Genomic DNA, 14,349 nt, shown 5'->3' with positions numbered 1-14,349 from the left:
AATGTAGTATACAGTAGTGGAGTATATACTATATTAATGTAATTATAGTATACAGTAGGAGAGTATATACTATATTAATATAGTATACAGTAGGAGAGTATATACTATATTAATTTAGTTGTAGTATACAGTAGTAGAGTATATACTATATTAATGTAGTATACAGTAGTAGAGTATATACTTTATTAATGTAGTTTTAGTATACAGTAGGAGAGTATATACTATATTAATGTAGTTTTAGTATACAGTAGGAGAGTATATACTATATTAATATAGTATACAGTAGGAGAGTATATACTATATTAATGTAGTTTTAGTATAGAGTAGGAGAGTATATACTTTATTAATGTAGTTTTAGTATACAGTAGGAGAGTATATACTATATTAATGTAGTTTTAGTATACAGTAGGAGAGTATATACTATATTAATGTAATTATAGTATACAGTAGTAGAGTATATTCTATATTAATGTAGTTTTAGTATACAGTAGGAGAGTATATTCTATATTAATGTAGTTTTAGTATACAGTAGGAGAGTATGCACCCTTCCTCTTTCTCCAGCATCAGCCCCTCAGCTCACATGCTCCTCTAGCCTATATTATACTGAACAAAAATATAAACGCAACATGTAAAGTGTTGGTCCCATGTTTCATGAGCTCAAATAAAAGATCCTCTATGCACAGAAAGTGTATTTATCTCAAATTTTGTGCACAAATGTGTTTACATCCCTGAGCATTTCTCCTTGGCCAAGATATGCCACACCTGTCAGGTGGTTGGATTATCAACAAGCTGATTAAACAGCATGTTCATTACACAGGTGCACCTTGTGCTGGGGGACAATAAAGGCCACTCTAAAATGTGCAGTTTTGTCACACAACACAATGCCACAGATGTATCAAGTTTTGAGGGAGGGTGCAATTGGCATGCTGACTGCAGAAATGTACACCAGAGCTGTTTCCAGATAATTGAATGTTCATTTCTCTACCATAAGCCGCTTCCAACACCGTTTTAGAGAATTTGGCAGTACGTCCAACCGGCCTCACAACTGCAGTCGACGTGTAACCATGCCAGCCCAGGACTTCCACATCCGGCTTATTCACCTGCGGGATCGTCTGAGACCAGCCACCCGGACAGCTGATGAAACTGAAGAGTATTTATGTCTGTAATAAAGCCCTTTTTTGTGGGATAAAACTCATTCTGATTGGCTGGGCCTGGCTCCCAATTGGGTGGGCCTATGCCCTCCCAGACCCACCTTTGGCTGAAACCCCTGCCCAGTCATGTGAAATCCATAGACTAGGGTCTTATTTATTTAAATTAACAGATTTTCTTATATGAATTGTAACTCGCTAAAATCGTTGGAAGTTGTTGCGTTTATATTTTGGTTCAGTATATACACCAGGGGTAGGGCAACTAGATTCAGCCACGGGCTGATTTCTTTCAGGAGCGGAAGACCGGAACATAATTATAATAGTTTGTACATTGCAAATGGACCACAACTAAGCCCAAAAAAGAGATTATATTTGAAAATAACCTTTACTACATTGAGAAATTACCACATTCGTAGGAATACTTGGGAACAGATTTCCTAAAAACTCGTTCTCAGCTGAATTCCTAAATTATTTTAGTCTTTTTTTTTTAAACCCAAAATCAAAACTATAATCCCTCCACCCCCAAAAAGTATAGCGCGCGTGCCGGTTTTAGCCCAGCGGGCCGCCTGCTGCCGTCACTCTGACCTCTTGTTAGAGTATAGTACATGTACCCTACCACTTTCTCCAGCATCAGCCCCTCAGCTCTCAGGTTCCTCTCGAAGGTGACTCTCTTTTCCACCAGAGGACTGGACTTCTTATAGACCAGGATGTAATCGATACGCTTCTTTCCATCTCTGAACATCAGACCGGACGGCTGCCCAGCGTCGGTCCCCTACGGAAATAAGTGTTTATCAGTAATAGGCCTTCATAACACATCCATAAAGCAAATAATAAAACCCTTATGTCGACAACTTTAGTTTTTTTTTTTCCTCTCCCCAACTAAACTCATAATCATATTAATAACCTCAAATAAATGTATGTTTTAAATAGCATTTAGTGTGGTGGCAAAACAGAGTGACTTTCATTCATGCTTGATAGTTCTCAATCAAATGTTTCAAAAGCTGCGTCAACTGTGAGACATTGAAAAAGATTGGCGCAGTGTCATTCTGGTTATTGGGTGGGGTGGGGTGGGGTGTGGTGGGGTGTGGTGTGGTGGGGTGGGGTGCGGTGTGGTGGTGTGGGGATAAAATGGCTAGCTGGAGCTCGTCTGAGAGGTTGGCTCTGAGCACCTCACCTGCAATGTACTTATGTGCTGATTGACATAGATCTGCCCACTCTAGGGTTGTCTGGTCAGAACGTGACGTTGAGGCCCATAACTGTAAGCTTTGTCACCACCACACACATACACGGAAATACCCCTTGCATTTGAAGATGTTTTATCTACTTGTTGTGGTCTTAATGTAATGATATAGGGAATAAATAGGTTAGGAAACAGCATGTGAATAGTCCATCAGCATGTAAACGGGCTAACTTGAGGTTGTCAAGGAAGGAGCCCTGCTGTGCGTCCAAGCGTCCCGATTGGGTGGAATAGCCGGGTGATTGACATGCCTGACGGCCAATCAGATTGAGAGGGCCGGCCTTCTTTTTACTGTGTGCTTGTGTTTGTGGTACCTGGAGCGAATCTGCTCGTGCCTCTAATTTGGCTCGGATGGCAGGTTTCTGAATGAGAAACGACTCGTCTGTTCTTCCTGCCTTGTACGCACTAGCTTCTGACTCCTCCCCATAGTGGTCCTTCACAGCTTCTGACTCCTCCCCATAGTGGTCCTTCACAGATTCTGACTCCTCCCCATAGTTGTCCTTCGCCGCTTCTGACAGACAAAGAGATACAGGATGATCAGTAAAAGGTCAGGACAGACAGACAGAGACAGATACAGGATGATCAGTAAAAAGGTCAGGACAGACAGACAGACAGATACAGGATGATCAGTAAAAAGGTCAGGACAGACAGACAGACAGATACAGGATGATCAGTAAAAAGGTCAGGACAGACAGACAGATACAGGACGATCAGTAAAAGGTCAGGACAGACAGACAGACAGACAGATACCAGATGATAGGTAAAAGGTCAGGACAGACAGACAGACAGATACAGGATGATCAGTAAAAAGGACAGACAGATACAGGATGATCAGTAAAAGGTCAGGACAGACAGATACAGGATGATCAGTAAAAGGTCAAGGACAAACAGACAGACAGACAGACAGACAGACAGACAGACAGACAGACAGACAGACAGATCCAGGATGATCAGTAAAAAGGTCAGGACAGACAGACAGATACAGGACGATCAGTAAAAGGTCAGGACAGACAGACAGACAGATACAGGATGATCAGTAAAAAGGTCAGGACAGACAGACAGACAGATACAGGATGATCAGTAAAAAGGTCAGGACAGACAGACAGACAGACAGATACCAGATGATAGGTAAAAGGTCAGGACAGACAGACAGACAGATACAGGATGATCAGTAAAAAGGACAGACAGATACAGGATGATCAGTAAAAGGTCAGGACAGACAGATACAGGATGATCAGTAAAAGGTCAAGGACAAACAGACAGACAGACAGACAGACAGACAGACAGACAGACAGACAGACAGACAGATCCAGGATGATCAGTAAAAGGTCAGGACAGACAGATACAGGATGATCAGTAAAAGGTCAAGGACAAACAGACAGACAGACAGACAGACAGACAGACAGACAGACAGACAGACAGACAGACAGAGACAGGACAGAGACAGATCCAGGATGATCAGTAAAAGGTCAGGACAGACAGACAGACAGATCCAGGATGATCAGTAAAAGGTCAGGACAGACAGACAGACAGATCCAGGATGATCAGTAAAAGGTCAGGACAGACAGACAGACAGATCCAGGATGATCAGTAAAAGGTCAGGACAGACAGATCCAGGATGATCAGTAAAAGGTCAGGACAGTATTTGTATTGGATGTCATGTTATGTCGTCATGTTATCATGGTATTTCATGCTGCTAACATGCTGACCAGACCGGACACGTCGCGTGCGCGAGCTCAATTGTGCGTCGCCCCACGGACCTCCCGGTTGCGGCCGGCTGCGACAGAGCCTGGGCGTGAACCCAGAGACTCTGGTGGCGCAGCTAGCACTGCGATGCAGTGCCCTAGACCACTGCGCCACCCGGGAGATTACCATTAACATGATGACCAGACCGGACACGTCGCGTGCGCGAGCGTCGCAAAATAAATGTTGAAATCCATGTTATTCAATTATTGCACCCACACTGCTCGCCCGCGCCAACGAGCGTCTGCGTTGCCAAGAGCTAAAATAGAACTCCTTTCTATTTCTGACGCAGATCGCGCTGCAAGCCCTGCCTCTCCCATCTCCTCATCGGTTTATAGAAGCAGGTACCTACGTGCCACCTCCTCATTGGTTATACCCACGTGGGTGATTGAAAGACGAACTGTTTTGCCGGTAGTCGTGGTAGTACAATGAAAGTTTAGATGCGATCACCATATAAATGAAACGATGAAAAAGCCTGGAAGGAGGAGAAATGACTAGAAACGATTCAGTTGGCCGTTTTATGTGTGGATTAATTGTCGGAGTAGAGGTCCTTGTGCATTTCAGGTAAAATAACAACTCAATGTTTATATCCCAGGAGAAATTAGCTAGCAACAGCAAGCTAGCTAAAAAGGACAAATTAATGTTAGCTAGCAAGTGCAAGCTAACTAGCTAAATTGCCGTACATGTTTAATGCTTTTCGACCTGTCCCCAAATTAATGTCATTGGTTCAGAGTTTGTTTTGATATTTTTACCTGCGTGTCATGATCACGTTTGGTGTGGGGGGGCAAAATACATTTATGCACGATAGCGCACGCGCGCAGCCGGTTTGGGTACCGTGTAAGGCTAGACGGTACACTGTCCTTCTCTCAGCACATATCAAAGCTGCAGGCTAAAGTTAAATATAGACTTGGTTTTCTCTATCGTAATCGCTCCTCTTTCACCCCAGCTGCCAAACTAACCCTGATTCAGATGACCATCCTATCCATGCTAGATTACAGAGACATAATTTATAGATCGGCAGGTAAGGGTGCTCTCGAGCGGCTAGATGTTCTTTACCATTTGGCCATCAGGTTTGCCACCAAGGCTCCTTATAGGACACATCACTGCACTCTATACTCCCCTGTAAACTGGTCATCTCTGTATACCCGTCGCAAGACCAACTGGTTGAAGTTTATTTATAAAACCCTCTTAGGCCTCACTCCCCCCTATCTGAGATATCTACTGCAGCCCTAATCCTCCACATACAACACCCGTTCTGCCAGTCCCATTCTGTTAAAGGTCCCCAAAGCACACACATCCCTGGGTCGCCACTGTGTGGAAATGTCCTCTGGTCTGATGAAACAAAAATAGAACTGTTAGGCCATAATAACCATCATTATGTTTGGAGGAAAGGGGGGACGCTTGCAAGCCGAAGAACACCATCCCAACCATGAAGCACGGGGGTGGCAGCATCATGTTGTGGGGGTGCTTTGCTGCAGGAGGGACTGGTGCACTTCACAAAATAGATGGCATTATGAGGCAGGAAAATTAATGTGGATATATTGAAGCAACATCTCAAGACATCAGTCAGGAAGTTAAAGCTTGGTCACAAATGGGTCTTCCAAATGGACAATGACCCCAAGCATACTTCCAAAGTTGTGAAAAATGGCTTAAGGACAACAAAGTCAAGGTATTGGAGTGGCCATCACAAAGCCCTGACCACAATCCTATAGAACATTTGTGGGCAGAACTGAAAATGTGCGCGAGCAAGGAGGCCTACAAACCTGACTCAGTTACACCAGCTCTGTCAGGAGGAATGGGCCAAAATTCACCCAACTTATTGTGGGAAGCTTGTAGAAGGCTTTCCGAAACGTTTGACCCAAGTTAAACAATTTAAAGACAATGCTACCAAATACACTCAATTAGTATGTAAACTACTGACCCACTGGGAATGTGATGAAAGAAGTAAAAGCTGAAATAAATCATTCTCTCTACTATTATTCTGACATTTCACATTCTTAAAATAAAGTGGTGATCCTAACTGACCTAAGACAGGGAATTTTTTACTAGGATTGAATGTCAGGAATTGTGAAAAACGGAGTTTAAATGTATTTGGCTAAGGTGTATGTAAACTTCTGACTTCAACTGTAGTTAACTGGCTACCTAGCTACCTAGCTAATCAAAAGCACATTCACATGCTTTATTTGCCTGTTCGTTAGCTAGCTAGCTTTCAGCTGACTGGTGTTAGCTAGTTAGCTAGAGGCTAGCTGCTGGACTTTGTACAAGCTTGGTAACATTAGCTACCTAGCTAATCAAAATATCTGCTTTTGCATTTATTGATTAACCTCAGCTTGAACACCATATTCTTATCGGCAGACTCAGTAGCCTCGGTTTTTCTAATGACTGCCTTGCCTGGTTCACCAACTACTTTGCAGACAGAGTTCAGTGTGTCAAATCGGAGGGCATGTTGTCCGGTCCTCTGGCAGTCTCTATGGGGGTACCACAGGGTTCAATTCTCGGGCCGACTCTTTTCTCTGTATACATCAATGATGTTGCTCTTGCTGCGGGCGATTCCCTGATCCACCTCTATGCAGACGACACCATTCTGTATACTTCCGGCCCTTCCTTGGACACTGTGCTATCTAACCTCCAAACGAGCTTCAATGCCATACAACACTCCTTCCGTGGCCTCCAACTGCTCTTAAACGCTAGTAAAACCAAATGCATGCTTTTCAACCGTTCGCTGCCTGCACCCGCACGCCCGACTAGCATCACCACCCTGGACGGTTCCGACCTAGAATATGTGGACATCTATAAGTACCTAGGTGTCTGGCTAGACTGCAAACTCTCCTTCCAGACTCATATCAAACATCTCCAATCCAAAATCAAATCTAGAGTCGGCTTTCTATTCCGCAACAAAGCCTCCTTCACTCACGCCGCCAAACTTACCCTAGTAAAACTGACTATCCTACCGATCCTCGACTTCGGCGATGTCATCTACAAAATAGCTTCCAATACTCTACTCAGCAAACTGGATGCAGTTTATCACAGTGCCATCCGTTTTGTTACTAAAGCACCTTATACGACCCACCACTGCGACCTGTATGCCCTAGTCGGCTGGCCCTCTCTACATGTTCGTCGTCAGACCCACTGGCTCCAGGTCATCTACAAGGCTATGCTAGGTAAAGTGCCGCCTTATCTCAGTTCACTGGTCACGGTGGCTACACCCACCCGTAGCACGCGCTCCAGCAGGTGTATCTCACTGATCATCCCTAAAGCCAAAACCTCATTTGGACGCCTTTCCTTCCAGTTCTCTGCTGCCTGCGACTGGAACGAATTGCAAAAATCTCTGAAGTTGGAGACTTTTATCTCCCTCAACAACTTTAAAAATCTGCTATCCAAGCAGCTAACCGATCGCTGCAGCTGTACATAGTCCATCTGTAAACTACCCACCCAATTTACCTACCTCACCCCCCATACTGCTTTTATTTATTTACTTTTCTGCTCTTTTGCACACCAGTATCTCTTCTTGCACATGATCATCTGATGATTTATCACTCCAGTGTTAATCTGCTAAATTGTAATTACTCGATTTATTGCCTACCTCATGCCTTTTGCACACATTGTATATAGATTCTCTTTTTTTTCTACCATGTTATTGACTTGTTTATTGTTTACTCCATGTGTAACTCTGTGTTGTTGTCTGTTCACACTGCTATGCTTTATCTTGGCCAGGTCGCAGTTGCAAATGAGAACTTGTTCTCAACTAGCCTACCTGGTTAAATAAAGGTGAAATAAAAAAAATAAAAATAAAAAAACACCACCATATACAGTGAGGCAAAAAAGTATTTAGTCAGCCACCAATTGTGCAAGTTCTCCCACTTTAAAAGATGAGAGAGGCCTGTAATTTTCATCATAGGTACACTTCAACTATGACAGACAAAATGGAAGAAAAAAAAATCAGAAAATAACATTGTAGGATTTTTAATGAATTATTTGCAAATTATGGTGGAAAATAAGTATTTGGTCAATAACAAAAGTTTCTCAACAATGTCATAGTTGAAGTGTACCTATGATGAAAATTACAGGCCATCTTTTTAAAGTGGGAGAACTTGCACAATTGGTGGCTGACTAAATACTTTTTTTGCCCCACTGTAGCTATCTATCTACAGGAACCTAGGTTTGTTCGCATATACACTTCTTATGACTGGCAGCCAGCCTGGTGCAAGCAGCTGTGTTGTTGCCGAGCAACCGACCCAGTGCTAGAACTCTGAGATCCGGTTAAAAAATATGTTAGCATCGTGAGAAATGTTACCAAAAAAGTAGTACATCGTTTGTTCTTAAAATGGACAAAAATGAGCACGATAAATTATAAATGTAATCAAAACTGTTGCCCCTAACAACAGTCTGAAAGGTGTCAAGTCTACTGGTTACTTTATGGATGCTGTAGTCGTGTTCTTATACGACGGCTAGATATTGAGCTAGTTCTGGGCAAATTTAACCTTTATTTAACTAGGCAAGTCAGTTAAGAACAAATTCTTTATTTACAATGACGGCCTACCCCGGCCAAATCCGAACGACGCTCGGCCAATTGTGCGCCACCCTATGGGACTCCCAATCACGGCCGGATCTGATGCAGCCTGGATTCGAACCAGGGACTGCAGTGACGCATCTTCGCATTGAGATGCAAAGAATTTGTCTGGCGAACCTAATGCTAACGACCATGTTAAAAATAAAGAGGGAATGAAAAGTGTATAGTGTCATTATTATTAACTTGGGTTATCTCCCCAGAGAGTGGGTTGTGTCATTATTAACTAGGGTTAGCGCCCTAGAGAGTGGCGTGTGTCATTATTAACTAGGGTTAGCGCCCTAGAGAGTGGCGTGTGTCATTATTAACTAGGGTTAGCGCCCTAGAGAGTGGCTTGTGTCATTATTAACTAGGGTTAGCGCCCTAGAGAGTGGCGTGTGTCATTATTAACTAGGGTTAGCGCCCTAGAGAGTGGCTTGTGTCATTATTAACTAGGGTTAGCGCCCTAGAGAGTGGGTTGTGTCATTATTAACTAGGGTTAGCGCCCTAGAGAGTGGCGTGTGTCATTATTAACTAGGGTTAGCGCCCTAGAGAGTGGGATGAAAGTCAACCCTTACTGCTTTACGTGATTGTTATTGGAGTATCACAGTATCGGCATCATCATCATCATTATGCTAGTTAGTCTAGTTTTCCAGATTCAAGGCACATCACCCCAGATTGTTGTCTGATATGGGAAGAGTAGCATCATGTCAAACAAAGCCAAATACTGTACACCATTACAGCAGTTCCTACTTAACGCCACGCCGTTACAGCAGTTCCTACTTAACGCCACGCCGTTACAGCAGTTCCTACTTAACGCCACGCCGTTACAGCAGTTACTACTTAACGCCACGCCGTTACAGCACCTACTTAACGCCACGCCGTTACAGCACCTACTTAACGCCACGCCGTTACAGCTCCTACTTAACGCCACGCCGTTACAGCTCCTACTTAACGCCACGCCGTTACAGCTGCTACTTAACGCCACGCCGTTACAGCTCCTACTTAACGCCACGCCATTACAGCTCCAACTTAACGCCACGCCGTTACATTTCCTACTTAACGCTACGCCGGTACAGTTCCTAGTCCTACTTAACGCTACAACACTACAGCTCCTACTTAACGCTACACCACTACAGTTCCTACTTAACGCTACACCACTACAATTCCTACTTAACGCTACACCATTACAGTCCCTACTTAACGCTACACAATTACAGCAGTTCCTACTTAACGCTACACCATTACAGCAGTTCCTACTTAACGCTACACCATTACAGCAGTTCCTACTTAACGCTACACCATTACAGTTCCTACTTAACGCTACACCATTACAGTCCCTACTTAACGCTACACCATTACAGCAGTTCCTACTTAACGCTACACCATTACAGCAGTTCCTACTTAACGCTACACCATTACAGCAGTTCCTACTTAACGCTACACCATTACAGCAGTTCCTACTTAACGCTACACCATTACAGTTCCTACTTAACGCTACACCATTACAGTCCCTACTTAACGCTACACCATTACAGCAGTTCCTACTTAACGCTACACCATTACAGCAGTTCCTACTTAACTCTACACCATTACAGCAGTTCCTACTTACCGCTACACCATTACAGTCCCTACTTAACGCTACACAATTACAGCAGTTCCTACTTAACGCTACACCATTACAGCAGTTCCTACATAACGCTACACCATTACAGCAGTTCCTACTTAACGCTACACCACTACAATTCCTACTTAACGCTACACCATTACAGCAGTTCCTACTTAACGCCACACCATTACAGTTCCTACTTAACGCTACACCATTACAGCAGTTCCTACTTAACGCTACACCATTACAGCAGTTCCTACTTAACGCTACACCATTACAGCAGTTCCTACTTAACGCCACACCATTACAGTTCCTACTTAACGCTACACCATTACAGCAGTTCCTACTTAACGCTGCACCATAACAGCAGTTCCTACTTAACGCCACACCATTACAGTTCCTAATTAACGCTGGAATCCTTCATGGTGAATCAGCCATGTCTGTTTGCAATACTACAACAGTAAAGAAGTTACTGCAGAAACCCGACACCGTTTTCCCCCTCTGACATCATATGTACTACACATTGTTGTTTTAGGACGTGGCACAAAGCTCCTCAGCTCGTACCACAACAACCGGAACAACGGTGGTGGTGCGGCCAGTGGCACTGTTTCTTTAAAAAAAAAACTTTGGATTTATTAAATCGCTCTGTGTTTAGAAGATTGATTCTCACATCATTGATGTCTGTAGTCTTTCATTGATATCAGTGTTCCCATTCTTCTGTCAAAGATAGTCAACACATTTTTTATTTTACCTTCATTTAACTAGGCAAGTCAGTTAAGAACAAATTCTTATTTTCAATGACGGTCTAGGAACAGTGGGTTAACTGCCTTGTTTGGGGGCAGAATGACATGTTTTTTTTACCTTGTCAACTCTGGGATTCAATCTTGCAACCTTTTTGGTTACTAGTCCCAATGCTCTAACCACTAGGCTACCTGCAACCCCACATTCCCGAAAGGTGTTAAAATGACCCATCGTGACTAAGACCAGGGTTCTACATTCATTACACAGGACCTAACCCATAGAGATATAATGACATGGGGCTTGAATGGGGATACCCATCGTAATAATACTCTATGATCCAGTCATTATGGAACAGACTGTACAAAGCACTAATCATCATCTTACAGGACTTATGTTATGAAAAAATGTGTTCGCGCAACACGATTCATATGTTGCCTTGTCCTAGACCTGACAGCACAAACAGATCTGGCGCCAGAGTGTATTTTCCCTGCTGGATCGTGCCTCAGAATAGACAGCCTCCCGTCCCAAATGGCAACCTATTCCCTAAAGTGGTTCAAAGGCAGTGCACTATGCAGGGGAATTGAGGATGCATGCAGGGACTTCTGAGTCATGCTAAACTGCTCATTTGCATGTGAATGGTATTTGAGTGAATTCTGCCATGGCTACAGATTTTCCTCATCAGAGGAGAATGATTTGTCTTCTCCTTACAGCGGTGACATGAATCTTATCCATTGTGACTTAATGTGGTGTGTTGCTCACCACGCCGCTGCATAGTTCTCCCACGCCTCACAGTGGTGCTAGCGTTCAAACAGCCACCGCTTTACACACAACACCAACCTAAAACTGTATCACAATCATTTCCAATCAATAACATGTGTAAGCAATGTCACTGTCACTATGAAAATAAAAAGTGTTTTTATTTTTAAGGTAGTGGATACTCAACCGGCATAGTCAAGGGTTAAGGTAAGGGTTAGGTTTACAGGGCTTGAGGTAAGGGCAAGTTTAAACGGGTATACGGTTAAGGAACCATTGGAAAAAATCTGCCTGTTTTTTTTTTATACCAGCGCAACATATTGTATTTTACAATCTGCTAGAGCTAACCATGAATAAAATCATTATCACACTTTATCATCGTCATAAACAAATGATGGTGAAGTAAGTACCAGTCTATTCAGTGGATTAAGTACTGATGTGATAAACAGGAAACGTTCCATGATAAACAGGAAACGGTCCATGATAAACAGGAAACGGTCCATGATAAACAGGAAACGGTCCATGATAAACAGGAAACGGTCCATGATAAACAGGAAACGTTCCATGATAAACAGGAAACGGTCCATGATAAACAGGAAACGTTCCATGATAAACAGGAAACGTTCCATGATAAACAGGAAACGTTCCATGATAAACAGGAAACGTTCCATGATAAACAGGAAACGTTCCATGATAAACAGGAAACGTTCCATGATAAACAGGAAACCGTCCATGATAAACAGAAAACGGTCCATGATAAACAGGAAACGGTCCATGATAAACAGGAAACGGTCCATGATAAACAGTAAACGGTCCATGATAAACAGGAAACAGTCCATGATAAACAGGAAACGTTCCATGATAAACAGGAAACGTTCCATGATAAACAGGAAACGGTCCATGATAAACAGGAAACGGTCCATGATAAACAGGAAACGGTCCATGATAAACAGGAAACGTTCCATGATAAACAGGAAACGTTCCATGATAAACAGGAAACGTTCCATGATAAACAGGAAACGTTCCATGATAAACAGGAAACCGTCCATGATAAACAGTAAACGGTCCATGATAAACAGTAAACGGTCCATGATAAACAGTAAACGGTCCATGATAAACAGGAAACAGTCCATGATAAACAGGAAACGGTCCATGATAAACAGGAAACGGTCCATGATAAACAGGAAACGGTCCATGATAAACAGGAAACGGTCCATGATAAACAGGAAACGGTCCATGATAAACAGGAAACGGTCCATGATAAACAGGAAACCGTCCATGATAAACAGGAAACGGTCCATGATAAACAGGAAACGGTCCATGATAAACAGTAAACAGTCCATGATAAACAGGAAACAGTCCATGATAAAAAGGAAACGTTCCATGATAAACAGGAAACGTTCCATGATAAACAGGAAACAGTCCATGATAAACAGGAAACAGTCCATGATGAACAGGAAACGTTCCATGATAAACAGGAAACGGTCCATGATAAACAGGAAACGGTCCATGATAAACAGGAAACGTTCCATGATAAACAGGAAACAGTCCATGATAAACAGGAAACGGTCCATGATAAACAGGAAACGGTCCATGATAAACAGGAAACGGTCCATGATAAACAGTAAACAGTCCATGATAAACAGGAAACAGTCCATGATGAACAGGAAACGTTCCATGATAAACAGGAAACGGTCCATGATAAACAGGAAACGGTCCATGATAAACAGGAAACGGTCCATGATAAACAGGAAACGTTCCATGATAAACAGGAAACAGTCCATGATAAACAGGAAACGGTCCATGATAAACAGTACATGATAAACGGTCCACAGTCCATGATAAACAGGAAACGGTCCATGATAAACAGGAAACGGTCCATGATAAACAGGAAACGGTCCATGATAAATAGTAAACAGTCCATGATAAACAGTAGCAATTACAGTGTAGAAAGTGGACCATCAATATACACTACATGACCAAAAGTATGTGGACAACTGAACGTTGAACATGTAATTCTAAAATCATGGGCATTAATATGGAGTTGGTCCTGCCTTTGCTGCTATAACAGCCTCCACTCTTCAGGGAAGGCATTAATATGGAGTTGGTCCCTCCTTTGCTGCTATAACAGCCTCCACTCTTCTGGGAAGGCATTAATATGGAACTGGTCCCTCCTTTGCTGCTATAACAGCCTCCACTCTTCAGGGAAGGCATTAATATGGAGTTGGTCCCTCCTTTGCTGCTATAACAGCCTCCACTCTTCAGGGAAGGCATTAATATGGAGTTGGTCCCTCCTTTGCTGCTATAACAGCCTCCACTCTTCAGTGAAGGCTTTCCACTTGATGTTGAAACATTGCTGCGGGGACTTGCTTCCATTCAGCCACAAGAGCATTAGTGAGGGTCGGGCACTGATATTAGGCGATTAGGCCTGGCTCGCAGTCGGTGTTCCAATTCATCCCAAAGGTGTTTGATGGGGTTGAGGTCAGGGCTCTGTGCAGTCCAGTCAAGTTCTTCCACACCAATCTTGACAAACCATTTCTGTATGGACCTCACTTAGTGCACGGGGGGCATT

General features: G+C 43.1%; 1 protein-coding gene across 2 annotated transcripts in view; it reads right to left on the bottom strand.

Moving 5' to 3' along the window:
* Positions 1–14,349, bottom strand: part of LOC129861945 (anoctamin-3-like) — a 110,301-nt gene that overhangs the window by 74,821 nt on the left and 21,131 nt on the right. For both annotated transcript variants that reach the window (XM_055933171.1, XM_055933172.1), the window contains 2 exons: positions 2,700–2,896; positions 1,765–1,920 (listed from right to left, as the gene is read on the bottom strand). In XM_055933171.1, the coding sequence (XP_055789146.1) occupies positions 1,765–1,920; positions 2,700–2,896 (353 nt within the window). The remainder of the gene's footprint in view (positions 1–1,764; positions 1,921–2,699; positions 2,897–14,349) is intronic.

The sequence above is a fragment of the Salvelinus fontinalis genome, chromosome 9 (assembly GCF_029448725.1).
Source record: "Salvelinus fontinalis isolate EN_2023a chromosome 9, ASM2944872v1, whole genome shotgun sequence".
Taxonomy (NCBI): domain Eukaryota; kingdom Metazoa; phylum Chordata; class Actinopteri; order Salmoniformes; family Salmonidae; genus Salvelinus; species Salvelinus fontinalis.
Note: the sequence above shows the minus strand (reverse complement) of the source record. Positions and strands in the feature narration are given on the sequence as shown.